At 35.0% G+C, this 19,131-nt stretch overlaps 1 protein-coding gene across 1 annotated transcript in view; it reads left to right on the forward strand.

Moving 5' to 3' along the window:
* LRP1B (LDL receptor related protein 1B) overlaps positions 1–19,131 on the forward strand; it is a 1,867,078-nt gene that overhangs the window by 1,818,873 nt on the left and 29,074 nt on the right. The window contains exons 85-86 of the mRNA XM_061135390.1: positions 620–794; positions 5,409–5,513. Coding sequence (XP_060991373.1) covers positions 620–794; positions 5,409–5,513 — 280 coding nt within the window. The remainder of the gene's footprint in view (positions 1–619; positions 795–5,408; positions 5,514–19,131) is intronic.

Here is a 19,131-nt window from a genome sequence, read left to right on the forward strand (position 1 = left end):
CATACTTACTGTGTTCTTCAGGTGAAAAGAGCTGTAAGAAGGAACAAAGATAGATGACATCTAAAGAAATCTTGAGGATTTATGTTCATTCCAGAATAACAGAAGTATTGCTTCTTAGAGGGAAAGCTGAGAAGACTTGAGAACTTAAATTTTAAAATACAGGACTAATAGAGTTTATCAGTTAGTATTATATCAATATAACTAATATTAGATTATATTATATCTATTATATCAATATAATATATCAATACAACTTATATTGATAAGGTATATCAATATAATATCTTAGCAAGATGAAATGATGGCAAACTCAGGCAAAAAGAGGAATCAATGGTATTCCTAAAGAAATCTGGTTACATGTAATTACAAGTTGCTCTTGTAAATTAATATACTTATCCATTGACCATTTTAAAATATTAAGTAAAATGGTAACATTTATTGTGACTCAAGAAAAATATCTTGTAGGATTTCTCTGGTGGTCCAGACTCTATGCTTCCCATGCAACGAATGTGGGTTCAGCCCCTGATTGTAGAAATTCCACAGTGTGGGGGAAACAAAAAGAAAGAAGGAAAACTACTTTGTAATACAATTTTATTGCTATATTGTTCATTCTTTCTAGATGTGTGTCATCACTACTGTGTGAATTCTGAATCCTGTACCATTGGAGATGATGGAAGTGTGGAATGTGTCTGTCCAATACGCTATGAAGGATCAAAATGTGAAATTGACAAATGTATAAGGTGTCATGGGGGACATTGCATTATAAATAAAGACAGTGAAGATATATCTTGCAAGTAAGTAGACAGCTAATTGAATTTATAACAGCATTTGAACCGGAAAGTACATAACATTCTGGCAAAAAAACAATGAGAACATTGTAAATTATTATTTTTTAATTAATTTTTTAATTGAAGGATAATTGCTTTACAGAATTTTGCTGTTCTCTGTCAAACATAAACATAAATCAGAAATTCAATATGGCAAGTGTTCCATTATCTCTCTCTCTCTTATTTTTTTTGCCTACAAAGAGAGTTCAATTCATTTTGATTAAACCAAAACTTATTCAAAAATTGTTAACATACTTCTGGGAAACATGAACACTTATCATGTAATAGTATGGTCAGATCATTCCCTGTACAGAATATCCCTAATAGTAAGCAAGCACAAGTGAAATGCAACATACCTTCAAAAAGCTTATGTAATACTTCTAAATTAGAATAGCTCAGACTTTTGTTACATCATTATTATCAGCAATGAGTATTTGCCTTTCTGATTTTACAAAGTGATCCTCTGGGAAAGGAGCAAAAGACCTGTTGAATGGAAACAAAATTTAATCTTTTTATCTGACTTGGAAAATTATGGTCGAAAATAAGTAGAAAGAATGATGCTTCCTAGGAAGCTACTACAATTAAGACATCCAATCACATTTTTGTTACACTGCCTTTTGCTCTTTGGCTTTGAGATCAAGTGAATGGAAGACAGAACTTTGCCGCTAAAGAGTGGCATTCAGTTTCTGTCATGAAACAGATTTATGCCTCAGAGGTTAGAGATCAATTCTCACTCTGAACTTCTTTTCACAACCTTTTAAAAGAAGGGCTTATAAATGACTGGGCTCTATCATTTGCCCTGTGTGTGTGTGTTAGTCACTCAGTTGTGTCCGACTCTTTTTGACCCCATGGACTGTAGCCCACCAGGCTCCTCTGTACATGGGATTCTCCAGGCAAGAATCCTGGAGTAGGTTGCCATTTCCTTCTCCAATCATTTGCCCTAGGACTATAATAAATGAGAATATGTGATAGAAAAGCACACCTTAAAATGTTCATGCCACTGCTTCCACCAAGACGGCCTCTGCAAGGGTGCCAGCCCTGTGTTATGTTACTCTGCCAAACAAGGTCCAATAAAATTTTATTACAGACAGCATCAGCATTTTTTTCTTTTTTATTTACTCTCATTTTAGAATTAATCTATGTATGATTTGTGTTATCATTATAAATGACATTTACTCAAGCCTTCAAATTGGGTCATTTGAAAGTACATTATTTTTCAACTAAAGTCATTGAAAAATATGACTAATTATAATCCATGCCTTTGATAAGTACATAAAAGTAAAATGCATTTTTATTTAAACTATCAAAATCATGTTTGCTCATTAAATTGATCAGTTCTTTGTGATGAAACTTGAGCATGGCAGAACTTGATTTCAGTTAGTGAGCCTACATCTTTCTTTATGTTCAGTGTACCATATCAGGAATGCCCTGTAGAATCTTCTTTATAACCCCATTTCATTCACCCAGGAAATTGTGGACTATCGTGTAAGAGAGGCTGAGAGGCATAGTTTCCAACCCAGTTTATCTTGGAGAAGCGCATGCAGAGACACACACTGTTTCCATCACACAGGCCAGTTCCATGTGAGGAAGGAAGGGCTGGATTCTTAGGACCCTCACTATTGCCTACTGTACAGACAATATTGGTTTAACCAATCTAGAAACACTGGAACCCATAACCTGAGTAGACTTTTGAGGTCCCACATTACAGTTCCTGACTTAAATATATTTTTGGAAAACTATATGTAAGAATGGATAAATAACAGTTGCTAGCAGTGAGTAGATAGTGGAAATTTAAAAATAGGAGTATATTATTTGGTTTATCAGATAGGCTATAATAACATATGAACATGACAATGCAAACACGACTCGTTGTGTATCTTAAAACATTCGATAAGTTTGTTTTTATTTCTGTGATACTTTTCACGCTAGCATTAAATAAAGCTTATAGCAATGTTGGAATTTCTATTTCATGGGTAAAGAACTGACACTAAAAATCACAACTGAGTTAAATTAAACTCTTTGTTCAAATGAGAAAAATTCAAGATGCATGTGTATTTGTGATTTCAAATACTGATGTGTTCCTAATGCCAAGACTATGAGCTGTCAGCTACACTAGAAAATGGATACTCTGTCAAATATAATGAATATAATCTTCAAAACAGAACTAATTGTGTATTTTTCTCTCTTCCTTAGTAAGTACTGATGAAGAAATGCTTGATCATAATTTTGAATAACCTAAATAATACCACTCTGATGTCAAATTGTTATGAGAATTCTTTCTGCTTAATGGACAACTAATTTTGCTAATTACAAATTGTGCATGCACGGGTGCATGCATGTAACATTCTAAGAAATTAAATCATAATGAAAACTACATTAAAACATAAGCTGTACTATTTGATGTCCTACAATGACTTGGATGATGTATATTTCACATTTGAAATGTCTACAAAATTCTATCTTAAGTTTAGGATTCAAAGAAAACCTTTAGAAGGAGAACAGGGAAACATCTTTTACAATTCTTGGAAGCAGAAGTTTAAATGCAATCAATAATTAGAATATTTTCTCTTTTAAAGGATGATGTTTGGTGTAGAGTTATCTTTTTGTGGAAAATTCTTTAATGTATAATGAGCTAATTTTTCTCTTTGATGTTGTCCCTTTGATTGAACATGAAACTATAACTTTCTGTTCTTTGATTTTCAAGGAGGCTGGACATGGAGAGCAAGGAAAAGTCTCCCAGCTCCATTTAACAGATCAGACACCAATGCTATTAAATATGCACTTGCCTCACTTTGCTTCCATATTCAAATGCCTCTATAAATCATAAAGAATGTGATATTCTTTGTTAAATCTTTGAAACTTTAACTTCTTCCCCACATGTGTTTCCACTTTCACATATCTCCATTTCCCATCTAGAAGATAATTGACTTACTGCTTCTGTTCATCTTGAAAAGAAAAGTGATGTTTAAATCCATGTTATTCTTAAAAAAATCTTTATATCAAATTCCTGGGAAAGTATAAGCTTGATCAGTACATTTCCATCAACCCTACCACCCACACTAGGTCAAATAAATATTCAAATAATAAGTAAACTGTAAGATATTCAATCAATTATTGCAGATATCTAACCTATCATTGGGCTTCCCTGGTAGCTCAGGTGGTAAAGAATTGGCCTGCAGTGCAAGAGACCCTGATTCCCTGCTGGGAGAGATCTCCTGGAGAAGGGATAGGCTACCCACTGCAGTGATCTTGGGCTTCTCTCGTGGCATCTACCTGCAACGCAGGAGACCTGGGTTTGATCCCTGGGTTGGGAAGATCCCTGGAAGAGGGTATGGCAACCCTCTCCAGTATTCTTGCCTAGAGAATCCCCATGAACAGAGAAGACTGGCGGGCTATAGTCCACGGGGTTGCAAAGAGTACAACATGACTGAGCAACGAAGCACTCAGCCCATCACTGGGCATTACCCTTTGAGAGATGTGTTGCAGGAGGCATCTGTCATGAAGAGAAGCAAAGTGATCAGTCAGTGATATTTCAGCCTGATTTCTTTATTGAGGTTATGTCCAGATTTATGGTGATACCATTGATTATTTCATAGCAGTTAGTGCTGACATCATCTCATAACCAGAGTATCGACGTGATTTGTTGGCCAAGGCTGTGGCTGTTACCATACTTCTCATGGAAGAGGTTTCCTCAATAATTTGGAATGTCAATGCACTTGACTCTGTTCCCCCAACAATTTTCAATGTCCAATCTAATAGTATTTATTTATTTAAAAATGCAACATGACAAGTGAGAAATTTCTGTACTTTTTCTATTCTTGTTATCCTTTTTCTTTTCCATGTAGCAGTAGGCACAGTTTTTTATTCTTATCTCAGACAAGCAATGTACTGTAAATTAGAATCATTTCCAAAATGTTTCCAAGAAAGCCTACCTCATTACTTTGTTGCCATATTGCATATTGTTCCTATAACATTGCTATTTATTTTTGCAATGAATTGTTACCTTTTTTCCTTTAGTATAAAAAGAGTTTGACATTAATTACAGTACATATTCAGGGATAAACAGTGGGATAAAAGTGACTACAGGATAGTTCTATACATTTAGGCACAATGTGGAGTCTAAAACTCATAATAGTTCTTTGGACCAGACTTTTCAGTTTAGAAGGGATAGCTGAAGCATTTGCTTCCAGAGTATTCGATAATGTGGTTTATAAATAACAAAAAAAGTCACCAAACTCAAGTACCATGAAATGGAAATAAGATACTGATGCTAATATCTCTCTGAAGTGTAAATGACAGATCCTAGAGTATATTTTTCACACCTGTATCTAACTATATTATGTTTTATAGTACACAAAAGGGTTGAAAATTTGAAAATTACCATAAGAAAAATTTTATGTCATCATTCTGTTAAAAAAAAAAAAAAAATCTTCACCTCCAGCAAGTCTTTCTGAAAACCTTTTAGCCAGCTGCTTCATTATTCTTCTATGATGAATATCCTCATCTATAGAGAATTTGTGTGAGCTTTCAACAATAATCATGCCAATAACAATGAGATTTTTTTTTTCTCTGTTGCTGCAGCTGCACTAATGGAAAGATTGCCTCTAGCTGCCAGCTATGTGATGGTTACTGTTATAACGGTGGCACGTGCCAGCTGGACCCAGAGACAAATGTACCTGTGTGTTTGTGAGTATTTTATAACACTGTGGGCATTTATGATATGACTTTAGATGTGCATGGAATCCCGGCTCTATTGTTCTCCATTCTTGGGGTAACATATTTTAAATGAATGTTTCATGGACATCTCTGATCAAGTATTGTTCCTCATTGGTACTACATAACTTTCCCCTTCATTAATTTGCTATTGATTTCATAAGGAAGAGATCATTCACTCCTTAGCATCATACCTATTTCAAAGATTCAGAGATCTTTGAACTTGGAAATGCCTGTAAAAATACTTCTAATTTAATTGACCTTATTGAGATGTGTGAAACCCAGACATAATCATATTTATAAATGCTTTGGTACTTAGGGCCACTCTTTTCCAAGTATGTAAGGTGTCTTTTCAAAAGTATAGCATCAGTTGATATTTGTGTCAGGTTTAGAGTGTTGTATTATTTAAACCTATTAACTCTTGTCTCTTTTGAAATACATTACATTGAATCTGGGTTTCTAAATCTTTGGAAGTACTATAGATTCTCTACTCCTGAGAAAACCTGGAACTTAACATTTTTTCTTTTCAAACCCTTGATTATCCAGAGTGGAAAACTTAAAATAAGACTATTCAGCTTATGTGACTTCTATTTTGAATTTTATCACTGCTTAACCAGAAGGATGATGCCCACTTAGGATTCACATCTGCATTCTGTTCCTCTCATTGTCAGAGTAGACTGTGATGAGTGTGTATGAGAAAGAAGTGAGCATACCTAAGAAAAACTGTGTTAATATGTTACTATAAATATCTCTGTATGAAATGAATTTGAAATATATTTGGGAAAAAAAGTCAGACACTTGATTTAGCTGTATTTTACTGAAATTCTGCAGATGCTCTGTGGGGTTTAAAAGTCAGCGCTGTGACCAGAAAGAGAACCCATGTGATCACTACTGTCAGAATGAGGGGATTTGCACTTTAACTGCGTTTAATGAGCCGAGATGCAAGTAGGTTTAACCTTCCATTTACCGCTAAGCTTTGTGTGACATCATTTCAGGCTGCAGTCCGTTGGTTTAAATCATGAACATCCACATGCATTTCACAGTGTATACCTAATCTTGGGGTTCATCTGTGTCATACATACTTAACCTTTGCTTTGCTCATGGACACGTGTATGCACCACGGTCATCTAGAGTGTCTAGAAAAATAATGGAGGGAATGAAAATACTTGTGGAACTGTCTCATAAAGATATATTTGCTAGAATAGTGGCTTTTAATTAGACAAGGACAGAGCAGGTGTTTCTAGACTCTATTACTATACTAGATGCTATGTTTGGGAAAGTGGCTTTTATTTAGTAACTTTTTATTTCAAGTACTGATGACACACATTGCTTTGGTTCCCAAGATTTCAGTGTGAACTTGTCTTACTTTAATCAGTAAGACTTCTTTACAGAAGAAATGGGTATATGCTAAAGTATTGCAGAAACTTCATTTCTTAATAATTCACATCATTCTTTCTTGATTCAGTTTGTTCTTAACAAATACATTCACTTCCTCTGAGAAATTTCAAGGACCACATTTTGGGTAACTATGAACCTTCATAACAATGCAAGTTATTTTTGCATCTTGCATTGAGCTTTAGAGATGAACCATGTCTGACATCCTCCTTAATATCCCATGTAAACAGAAGTCTTGATTGGCAACCCCCAATAATAGCATATGGCAGTGTCTCAGAGTACTTGGTGGTTTTAAGGCACAATGGTATTAAAATTCAGATGCTTCATTTTCAAAACTCTATAATTTTTTTCATAGTCATCTATGTTCATTGGCGAGGTTCAGCACAAACACCTGATGCACATTTGTGTATCTTCATTTCTATCTGCCTTGGACTTAATTGAAATTTTGTCTCTGTTTTGATTTTCTACACCTTAAAATTTATTTTGACGGTACAAGTAATGCTTACTGAATTCCTCAAACTACTTAAGCCATGAAAAGAAGCATAAAAGAGATAATATTCTCTAGTGCATTCATTAATCCATTCACCAAATATGTATTGATAACCTATGATGAGGGAGACCTTGTGTATAATTAGAAGTATTAATAACAGCTAAAACTGGCTTAGTAAACACCTCATTGGTTCTAAAGTCCATGCCCTGGTTAAAACTCTTACTCTGTATTGCTTTCTTTGTGCTGACTAACTCCAATAAGGTTTTTATTTTTGAAGAACATGAAATTCATTTTGGGTAGATGAATGGATTTTCAAAAGTTAAAATACCATTTGACAATTGTTATAAAAGAAATATGACTGAAGATTTGTGGGAAAATAGCTGAACAGAGATCAGTTAATGATGACTAGAGGGAGAGAGAAAGGCTTAACAGATGAAGTGATATTTTAACAGTATTTTGAAAAAATGTTTAGTAATTTTATGGGGGGCAAATGGCTGAAAACCTTTCTTGAAAGAGGAATAGCACAGTCAAGAGAATAGGTCTTCAAATAAAAATGAAGGTTGTTGAGATTAGAACACAGGCTATATGGTATATTGGGGATGGGAAGAATACTAATGAGATGTTTGTGGGCCGGATTGTGAGGCATATTTTATGCATGACATAAGAGTGGGTTTATAGAAAGAAGACTGGAGGATTAAGGATGGAATTCTAGGAGACATCAGTGTTTGATACTGTGTTATGCAAGAATAAACAAATGTAAATGAGAAGAACTAGAATGTGGAAAGAATTTGTCAAAGAGTAGGTACCTCCAAGTCAAAGGAATGGAGCGTGTCCAAGAATATCAACTCCAGACACTTCAAAGAGGATAAGAATTCTATGTGATTTATTGAATTTTGCAAGTAGATGGTCATTATGAGAGATGTTTGGCAAGTGCTATTTGGTTGAAAACAGACTATAAATGGGAAAGTGAAAAGAAAGAGAGTAGAAAAAACTGTAGATTCCTTTCTGAATCCTTGACAGTGGATTAAATGAATGAAAAACATGGTAATTTCAAGGGGAAGTGGGATCTAGGGGAAAATATTTTTATGACAAGGAAAATGTAACTATCAAGAAGATCATTCTTTTACTATTTATTAAAGACTATTGTTAAGGAACTATGAAGGATAGATGATTCAGATTTTATACTCATTTTTCCTAGAGGTGAGAGTTGTAGAATATGGAAAATTTCCTAGTTTCACTTAAGTATTTATAATTCATTTAGTACTAAAATGTAAATAAATAAAAATAAATTTAGTATAAACTGTCTGTGCTCATACAAAAATCCTCCACCTAAGATAATATTAAGCCCTCCAGACATCTTTCTAGTGGTTGAGTTTCCTCATAAAGGGAAATTTTTGGAAGCACAGATTTTAGCTTCAGATTTCAATTGGTAGTGGTCATATATCTTTAATGAAAAGCCACTATGTATTATTTCATTTAAAAGCTTTTACAGGAAACAGAAATTGCTTTAAGAGGTAAGATAATAGTTTTATTGGTACTACATTATTTTTTTTTTGTAGAAAAAAAGCTTTTAATTGTGCAGAAGTTATACTTTTCTGGAAAGTCTATAAAGCATTCAGATCTATGAGGCTGACAGTTTTTTATACATAGAAATTTTATTACCTTATCTTTCAATTTAAGAAATAGATTTATTCTTTGAAAGCCTTCACTTTTGTTTCTTAATGGCTATTTTCACTTATTAATATGTGTTAAGAAAAAGAAAACCCCAAAGAAAAGCCTAGGAAAAAAATGAAAATCTAATGCTTTTTTAAGGTTTATTTGGAGAGACTTTTGACATTAATTAAAGTAGATGTATTGAACAATGTTAAAGCCAAATTTTAAAAAAAATAGGTGTTATTTTGAAAGCAATGCATTGTTAAACAATTTTTGCTGTGAGATACAGAAATTATTAATTCTGTGAACTCAATAGCAAGTTAACTATGTCTTCCTTCTTCTTAAATTTCTCCCTAGGATCAGACTTTTATTTATATTGACTTGAAGTTATTTTTAAAGCATAGACCAGCCTCCACAGGACTATCTCCCAGAAACATCCACAGCACATTTCACCCTCTAGTAGCTACTCTACTCTGGAGAAGGAAATGGCAACCCACTCCAGTATTCTTGCCTGAAAAATCCCATGGATGGAGAAGCCTGGTAGGCTACAGTCCATGGGGTCGCAAAGAGTCAGACACGACTGAGCGACTTCACTTCACTTCGCCTCACTTCAGCTACCCTACTTCTATCACTGCAGACACCGGTACATATAACAACCTTGCCACATAGCCATGGGACCATTCCACACCTAAATTTCTTTGCTTACATAGCTCACACAAATGTCTCTCCTGCGTTTTTCCACTTCAATCTTCTCATCTCATTAATCTCAAGTCAAGATTACTCTTTGTATATGAATAGTAAATATTAGTTGACTTAGACTTAACTGAAGCTTTTTTTTAAAAGAGAAAAATTAAATATTCAGGGTTCATCAGAAAAAAATAAGTTAATAGATATATGTCATATATCACGTATGTTATATATTGATGTATATGTACATTGATATGGAGAGAGAGACGTTTATTATAGGCATTGACTAATCCTGTTATGGAGGCCAAGAATCCCAGGATCTACTGTCTGTAAGCTGGAGAACAGGGAAATCTGGTGGTATAAATAAGTCCAAATCTGAAGGCCTAAGAATCTGGGAATTGATAGTATACATCCAGTCCAAGTCCAAAGAAGCAAAAATCAGGAGTGTGGATATGCAAGGGCAGGAGATGATGGATGTCCCAGCTCAAACGGAGAAAGCAAACATCCCCTTCCCCTGCCTTGTTGTTCCATTCGGACCCTCCAGGAGGGTCACAATTAAATACTTGTGCTAAATTTTTCTCTGTGATTTTATCATCTATTTCCTTATACTTCAATGTACCAGAGTATATCAGGGCATATATGTAGCTTACTGGTGCCTAACTTTTCTGCCTATTTCTTAATATGAACACCTAGTTTAGGAGAGCCACAGTCTGTAAGTACTAGAGTCCCAGGTGTCCGTCCCTTGGTTTCTCCCCATCTTGCCTTTTTAGATAACAAAAATACTGGCAATCTTTTTTTGCTACATTAAATTCATCAGCAAATTTGTATTAAACACTTACTATATCCCAGACAACAACCTAGGCACCGAAGATTATATCAGTGAACAAAACAGACTAAAATATTTGACTAGTGAAGCTGAAAGATGAATGATTACTGTTATTGGTGGAACTTGGGAAATATTTACTTTCTAATAATAAGTTTCTGTGTAATTCACAGTCTTTTTCAAAAGAAAAAGCCAAGTTTAAAATCATTTTTTGTCAACCAAAAAGGGAGAACCAAAAAAGTCTAACTCTCATATTATACTGCTTTTGAAGTCATATCAATTCTGGCACACACTGTTTTGAAAATAATGGTATGGCAGAATTCCAAGACATTTCTCATAATATATGTTATTGCTTCTTGCACATAGGAGGACCAATTCTCCATGTGGTCAAAAACAATTTAGCACTGTTAGTTTTTATGTTTTACTTCTTCATTTCAAGCAGAAGCTAAAAATAACCTGCTATGAGCATAAGGATTTTCCCCAAAATATTCCTGTTTCCCTTTGTTTCTGGGTTTGTTGTTTGTTATGGTTTGGTTAGATTTATTTGGGCATCATTTTTTTTTTTCTCTCTCTCTCTCCTTTTTTTTTTTTTCTTGAGAAACATGGTTTTCCATGCAATTATCTCCTTTCTCTAATCATCTGCATGTGTGTGGTCACATTTTTCGTATTATGATAGTCCGTATTTGTGGTTAGAATTGAGTTGACTTCTTGTCTCCCATTGGCCTTTGGACATGGAACATATTTCTTTGAAACTGACTTGGGAATGCTGCCAGTTCTACTCCCTGCCCCTCTAAATGTATATATCTGTTCTTCTCTGGCAGATTGTAAATTTCTTCAAGTAACAAGTTGTATTTGAAGTATCTATTTGCTACAGCAGCTAGCATGCTTTCTGCGTGTAATATGTGTTAACTAATGTTGCTGAAATATACTGTCCTAGTGCCGGTATTGTATTATGAGATCTGACAGCGTATGATATGAGCATCCTCCTGTCATCATTGTAATACCTCATCTTACTTCCTTGATACATTTTCAAAAACTATAAGAGTCAGAAAAATAGAATGATTCATTTCATCATGATTTTTGGTTCTCCTTCTCATCTTTATGATTTCTTCTAAAACTATTATACCACTGTTTATTATAACACTGTTTCCTGAGTGTTCTGGAACTGAGGTTAAATATCTCGCTACAAAAGAAACCAAATAGGCTTAGTTTTCTTAGTAAGTAAAGTTAAGATAAGTATCTTAACTTATTAGAACTTAATTGTACTCAGTTTTGTTGGATCTTCTCCTGTCTTTTTGTTTGTCGCTTTTACTCTGCTATTTTTCTCTCTGACAAAGAAAGAGAGAATGAAAGAGATGAAAGTTAGGTATAGCCCCTGACCCTCAAGGACTCTAATCTATTTGAGCAAAGAGATGAGGCAGGAAAGCATATGGCAGGGACTCTGGGGATGTGAGTGGTGTAAGATAAGTGGTGCTCCTGGAGGAGTGTTGGACAATAATGTTATACACTGAAATAGTTCTGAGGCACATAGGCTGTCTAGCTAAAATTTGAAATGTATTCATAAGCAGCGGGGGAACACTAATAACATCTGACATACAAATTTTCTCAATCATGTGAGTGTTTTCAAATGGTTTTGATGACACAGTTGTTGTTCAGTTGCTCAGTTGTATGGGACTCTTTGTGACCCCATGGACTGCAGCAGGCCAGGCCTCCCTGTCCTTCATTATCTCCTGGAGTTTGCTCAGACTCATGTCCATTGAGATGATGATGCCATCCAACCATTTCATTTTCTGTCAGCTGCTTCTCCTCCTGATGTCACGTGATGACATGGTACTCTGCTAGAATAAGAAACCATGCATTTGAAAAACAGATATTAAAATGAATCCCAATTTGCAAAAGATAGGAAGACGATTATTTAATTAAAAACATGAAATTTTAGAAGTGATTTGTTGTTAAACAGGGCACAAAAAAGATCCAAGAAATAGAATACCTTGCATCTCAAGATTGCAGTTTGTTTTGCTGGTTTCACTTTTTTTCTCTTTGACTCATTTGTCATCTTAATATGGAAATGCTGATCCTATACTTACTACAGTTATTTTAAGGATTAGAAATGTAATACCAATTAAAAAAAAACAGAATATTGTTTTCAACACAGTAAACACTTAAAAAAAATAGAATCATAAAACTGCTGAAGCAGATCATATAATATGATCAGAACTTGGCATCATTTGGACTCTTGGGAGTTTGGAGGCAAAAAATAGTGTGAGGCTCTTAAAAAGTGCTGATTATTAAAAATAAGGAAAACATGGCATAAATAAATAATTAGAAGTGCTTTGATAGTAATAGCAATAGTGACTAAAAAGGGAACTACATAAATAAAGTCCAGCTCAAGTCCCATGAGGGGCAAGAGAGAAGGATAGGGCAGCAGGTCCACCTTCGAACACCTCAGAAAATACACAGGAACTAGCTTTCAAAACATTTTCAAAGTAGATTTTAAAAATGCAGAAGGATGCAAAATGAATATACAAGTACCAAAGGGACATTCATTAAGAGAATGATCTGAAAATTAGGCATTTTGTCATTTTCTTTGGGGTCGTGATTGTTCCATCTCATTATTTTCTAAAAAGTTTCACATTGTTTTCTAGGTCCTTTGGGTGAGAAACACATAAGGAAATAACAGGTCCTAGAGATAACTCTGTTAGAGTTTAGGGGAAGGAGTTAATGATTTCTGTTTCTGTCACACATTTTTAAAAGGTAGGAATCATTCTTCTACATTACAGCAACTAAATAAGGCCCCGGTTTCTCAAACTGCTGGCTTTGCTGAAAGGAGACGGCAGGGTTTAGTCTTCTCTAGCTCCGCTATCAGACTGGGCAACACCCCTCCGTGTGGACCAGTGACCCAGTGGCCCTATAGAGAATATTTGAGATGAACCCAAGGAAGTTGTCAGAAGTGATTTCAAACAGATCACAACTTTTCAGCAGGGCTTTTGAGCAATTCAGATTTAGCAGCCTGTGTTGTCCATATTTCAAGAGTCAGGTCACCACTGCACATCCCTTATTTGTTTTCTGCCCCTTGGCATATTGTCAAAGCTCAAAATGTGAAATGTGCATGTCTTTTGGAAGAGGAAAGGCCAAGAGAATCTGTCACATCAATATTTATCCTTTATTATTCCAGGTAACAAGTTGTAGCTTGTTCTAGTTTTCGCCATGCTAGTCATTTCATGCGGGAAAAAAAAAAATACAGATACCACATTTTTCTATAAAAGTTCAAAGTCCAGTTTGTGCTTTGAGAGTACAGGGGGCACTGCCTAACTGAAAACAATCATTACATAGTTATATATTGAACAAATATTGTTATGAAGCCTTGATGTAGTCACATTATTTTCCCTTGACTCTGGAACATATTCTTGGCCTTTAATATAATCAATACATCAGATTAACCAAAGAAGCCAAATGCAGTATAACTACATAGTACTTTAATTGGTGTAGTTGTTACCTCTTTAACAATCTAAATTATTTTTCTCTCTCTTATTAGACTGCATTCCCCAGATTTTATTGCTATGAAAAAGCACAAATTTCAGACACTTTTAACAGTGAAAGTTTATTTCCTGCTCAAGTTCCATCCTGTACCCGTTCATCTTGTTGCTTCAGTCATGTCCGACTCTTTGTGATCCTATGAAACTGTAGCCCACCAGGCTCCATGGGATTCTCCAGGCAAGAATACTGGAGTGGGTTGCCATGCCCTTCTCCAGGGGATCTTCCCAACCCAGGGATTAAACCCACATCTCTTATATCTACCTGCATTGGCAGGCTGGTTCTTTACCACTAGCTCCACTTGGGAAGCCCTGGAACAAGTTAAAAAAAAAAAAAAAATCAATAAACCCCCAACCTAGTACTTAATAATTCCAAACTAATCCTATACAATTTCAAGAAAAGGATTAGATGAATATAGATTAACCACCAACACTGATTAAAGAGTAAAATAAAAAAAATTAAAAATTTGTTATATTATCATCAGTTAAGAAAATATTTTCTTCTTTTTCACACTGGAAAATTAGCAGAAGAAAACCATTTTGTTAAAAGTATATAGAAATTTTAGCCTAACACAGTTTCCTTTGGGCAGAAAAACAAAAATTATATTTATACTGATGTGTCATATACAATCTTTAAATTTAGTAGTCATAATATTATTCATCATTTGAACTAAATTATCTTAGATGATGTATAAATTTTATCTACATTGTATCATTTAATTTTTCAGGAAACCAGATTTTTTTTTATTTTTATGATATTCAAATTGCCTTGCAAAAAGAAAAACTAAAAGAATGAAAGAAAGAAAGAGAGAAAAAAAATGGAACAAAGGAAAGAAGGAAGAAGAAAAAATTTTGAGGTAGTGAAAGGAAAACATACAATAGAAAAATAAAATATAAAATAGGAAACAAAGTGTATTTAAGGGGAAAACAAAGTGGAAGCATTAGAGGCTAGATGTGTGGGAAATGTGCAACAAAAGTGGGAGTATTACTCTCCCCTTTTTTATAAACTAACAAACTGAAGTGGGTGAATTACTAGAAGATATATCCTTTGTGAGGAGGGTAGATTAGATTACAACACAGTTCTGTCTAATTCCAAACCTCACACATGTCATTTGTGTCACACCATGCCAGCATTTTTAGACAATTAATTAAATGAATCAATTAAATTAAATTACATTTAATTACATATTTGTTCAATTTTTATTAAGGTTTCAATGTCAATTTGCCCATTTAGAATTTTTGTCATGGGGAGCAAATGAACATTTTTTAGTTGGCTGCATCTTGGGACAAGAATAGAAGTGTCACACAATTTACAAGATTGAATAAGTAAAAATTTTACATTCCCAAGCTGCAAAAATGTGATAATCTCATTTTATAAAAGGAAAAATTAATGAATAGCTGAAGGAAGGGAAGAAAGAAAGAAGGGAAGAAGAGAAGAAAGGAGAAAGGAATAAAATATTTGCCTATTACTGTGATTCTTAAATGTTAAGTGTTTCTCATAGTGGAATAATATCCCTTTCAGTGAGAAATGATTCATAACTAGCTGCAGGCACGTTCTTATGAATGGAGTTATACAGTCTTCATAGAATGGTATGTGGCACATGTATATGTATTAATGTGAGTTCAGCCATGCATCCTCCATGCCTTCATATGTCCGTTCTTTCATTTTGTCAAACACAAACATATTGATTGACTAGCCATACATACTGGTGATGTGCTAGACATTGCTCAAGACATGAAGAAATATAAAAATGAATACTAGATGATCCCTACTTTTAAGTAGTCACAGTCTAGCAGAGTCACAGGCAAATGCATAGTTAGATGTTTATGAATGCATGTATAATAGAGAAACACAAAAATAGAATGTACTGTATTTATGATTGTATGCTGATCAAATATATAAAGATATTTATAACTTTCACCAAATGACAATTCTTCATAATGAATGATACTGCTGTAATAGGCTATCGCATTTTAGATTTCTTGAAGATGTATATCTAAACTTCTTGAATTAATTTCTAGACTACTGCCCGTATAAACTTTCTCACTTTAGTCAGGAAAGTCATATAACACTTGAATTAGAAAGAAACGTGTGTGAGTGTTCATCGTTTGTAATCAGGCTTCAGATGCTTTTGTTTGCAACATGTTCCTATAAATGATAAAAATATCTGATGAGTATTTCACAACTAATTAACGTTTATGCAGCATAGACAAATTTGCTAATTCATACTGGCAGTTGATTTTAGCAAATCATTCTCAATTTTTTTCATTGTCTCTTTTTGATTGCTTGTTTTATTTTAAAAAGCAATTAATTTCTTAAATTAAAAAATGGACTGATGGATAGTAATTGGGAAATTGATATCAATACTAATACCATATAATGTACCTTTATCAATTAAAAATGTTTGGCTCTAGAAAACTTTAGTGTTATTTTTTTTTTGATGGGTATGTAAAAATCTTATAACTATAACAAAGGCTATTCTTAAGTACCAGAGAGGAGGTGAGTATTTGTATATGAAAATTATATTCCAATGATTTAGACTATAAATTAAAGTGACTAACATCAATAGCTCAGCATATGTGCACTTTTGTTGCTATTGTTGTTCAAAACTAAGATATGTCTAACTCTTTCCAACCCCATGGACTGCAACACACAAGGCTATCCTGTCCTTCACTATTTCCCAAGGTTAACTCAAATTCATGTCCATTGAGCAATAATGCTATCTATCTCATCCTCTGCCACCCTCTCTTTCTTTTGCCTTCAGTCTTTCCCAGCATCAGGGTCTTTTCCCATGAGTTGGTTCTTCACTTCAGGTGGCCAAAATATTGGAGCTTCAGTTTCAGCATCATGCCTTCAAAGAATATTCAGGTTGATTTCCTTCAGAATTGACTAGTTTCATCCAAAGGACACTCAAGAGTCTTCTCTAGCAATACAGTTCAAAAGCATCTATTCAATGGTGCTCAGCCTTCTTTTTGGTTCAGCTCTCATATACATACATCAGTTCAGTTCAATTACTCAATCATGTCCAAATCTTTGTGATCCCACAGACTGCAGTATGCCAGGCCTCCCTGTCCAGCAACAATGCCTGGCGCCTACTCAAACTCATGTCCATCGAGTCAGTGATGACATCCAACAATCTCATCCTCTGTCATCCCCTTCTCCTCCTGCCTTCAATCTCTGCCAGGCACCAGGGTCTTTTCCAATTAGTTCTTCCCATCATGTGGCCAAAGTATTGGAGCTGCAGCTTCAGCATCAGTCCTTCCAGTGAATATTCAGGACTATTTTCCTTTAGGATTGACTGGTTGGATCTCCTTGCAGTCCAAGGGTTTCTCAAGAGTCTTCTTCCACACCACAGATTAAAAAACATCAATTCTTTGGTACTCAGCTTTTCTTATAGTCCAACTCTCACATCCATACATGACTACTGGAAAAAACCTGGCTTTGACTAGATGGACCTTTGTGGGAAAGTAATGTCTCTGCTTTTTAATATGCTGTCTAGGTTGGTCATAACTTTTCTTCCAAGGAGCAAGTGTCTTTTAATTTCATGGCTGCAGTCCCCATCTGCAGTGATTTTGGAGCCCAAAAAATAAAGTCTCTGTTTCCATTGTTTCCCCAACTATTTGCCATGAAGTGATGGGTATGGATACAATGATCTTAATTTTCTGAATGATAAGTTTTAAGCCAACATTTTTACTCTCCTCTTTCACTTTCATCAAGAGACTCTTTAGTTCTTCACTTTCTGCCATAAGGGTGGTGTCATCTGCATATCTGAGGTTATTGATATTTCTCTCAGCAATCTTCATTCCAGCTTGTGCTTCATCCAGGGTAGCATTCCCATGATGTACTCTGCATATAAGTTACATAAGCAGGGTGACAATATACAGTCTTGACATACTCCTTTTCCAATTTGGAACCAGTCTGTTGTTCCATGTGCAGTTCTAACTGTTGCTTCTTGACCTGCATACAGATTTCTCAGGAGGCAGGTCAGGGGGTCTGATATTCCCATCTCTTTAAGAATTTTCCACAGTTTGTTGTGATCCACACAGTCAAAAGTTTGGCATAGTCAGTAAAGCAAAAGTAGATATTTTCCTGGAACTCTCTTGCTTTTTCAGTGAATCAGCAGATGTTGGCAATTTAATCTTTTGTTTAGTTCCTCTGCCTTTTCTAAATCCTTCTTGAACATCTGGAAGTTCACGGTTCATGTACTGTTGAAGCCTGGCTGGGAGAATTTTGAGCATTCCTTTGCTAGCATGTGAGATGAGTGCAATTGTGCAGTAGTTTGAGCATTCTTTGGGATTGCCTTTCTTAGGGACTGGAATGAAAACTGACTTTTTCCATTCCTGTGGCCACTGCTGAGTTTTCCAAATTTGCTGGCATATTCAGTGCAGCACTTCCACAGCATCACCCTTTAGGATTTGAAATAGCTCAACTGGAATTCCATCACTTCCACTAGCTCTGTTTGTAGTGATGCTTCCTAAGGCCCACTTGACTTTGCAATCCAGGATGTCTAGCTTTAGGTTAGTGATCACACCATCCTGGTTATCTGGGCCATTAAGATCTTTTTTGCATATTTCTTCTGTGTATTCTTGCCATCTCTTCTCAATATCTTCCGCTTCTGTTAGGTGCAAATATTTCTGGGCTTTATTGTGCTCACCTTTGCGTGAAATGTTCCCTTGATATCTTTAATTTTCTTGAAGAGATATCTAGTCTTTCCCATTCTATTGTTTTCCTCTCTTTCTTTGCACTGATCACTGAGGAAGGCTTTCTTATCTCTCCTTGCTATTCTTTGGAACTCTGCATTCAAATGGGTATATCTATCTCTTTTCTCCTTTGCCTTTCACTCCTCTTCTTTTCTCAGCTATTTGTAAGGCCTCCTCAGAAAACCATTTTGCCTTTTTTGCATTTCTTTTTCTTGGGGATGGTCTTGATCACTGCTTCCTGTACAATGTCACAAATGTCCTTCCATAGTTCTTTAGGCACTCTATCAGATCTAATCCCTTGAATCTCTT

This window comes from Dama dama, chromosome 33 (assembly GCF_033118175.1).
Source record: "Dama dama isolate Ldn47 chromosome 33, ASM3311817v1, whole genome shotgun sequence".
Classification (NCBI taxonomy): Eukaryota; Metazoa; Chordata; class Mammalia; order Artiodactyla; family Cervidae; genus Dama; species Dama dama.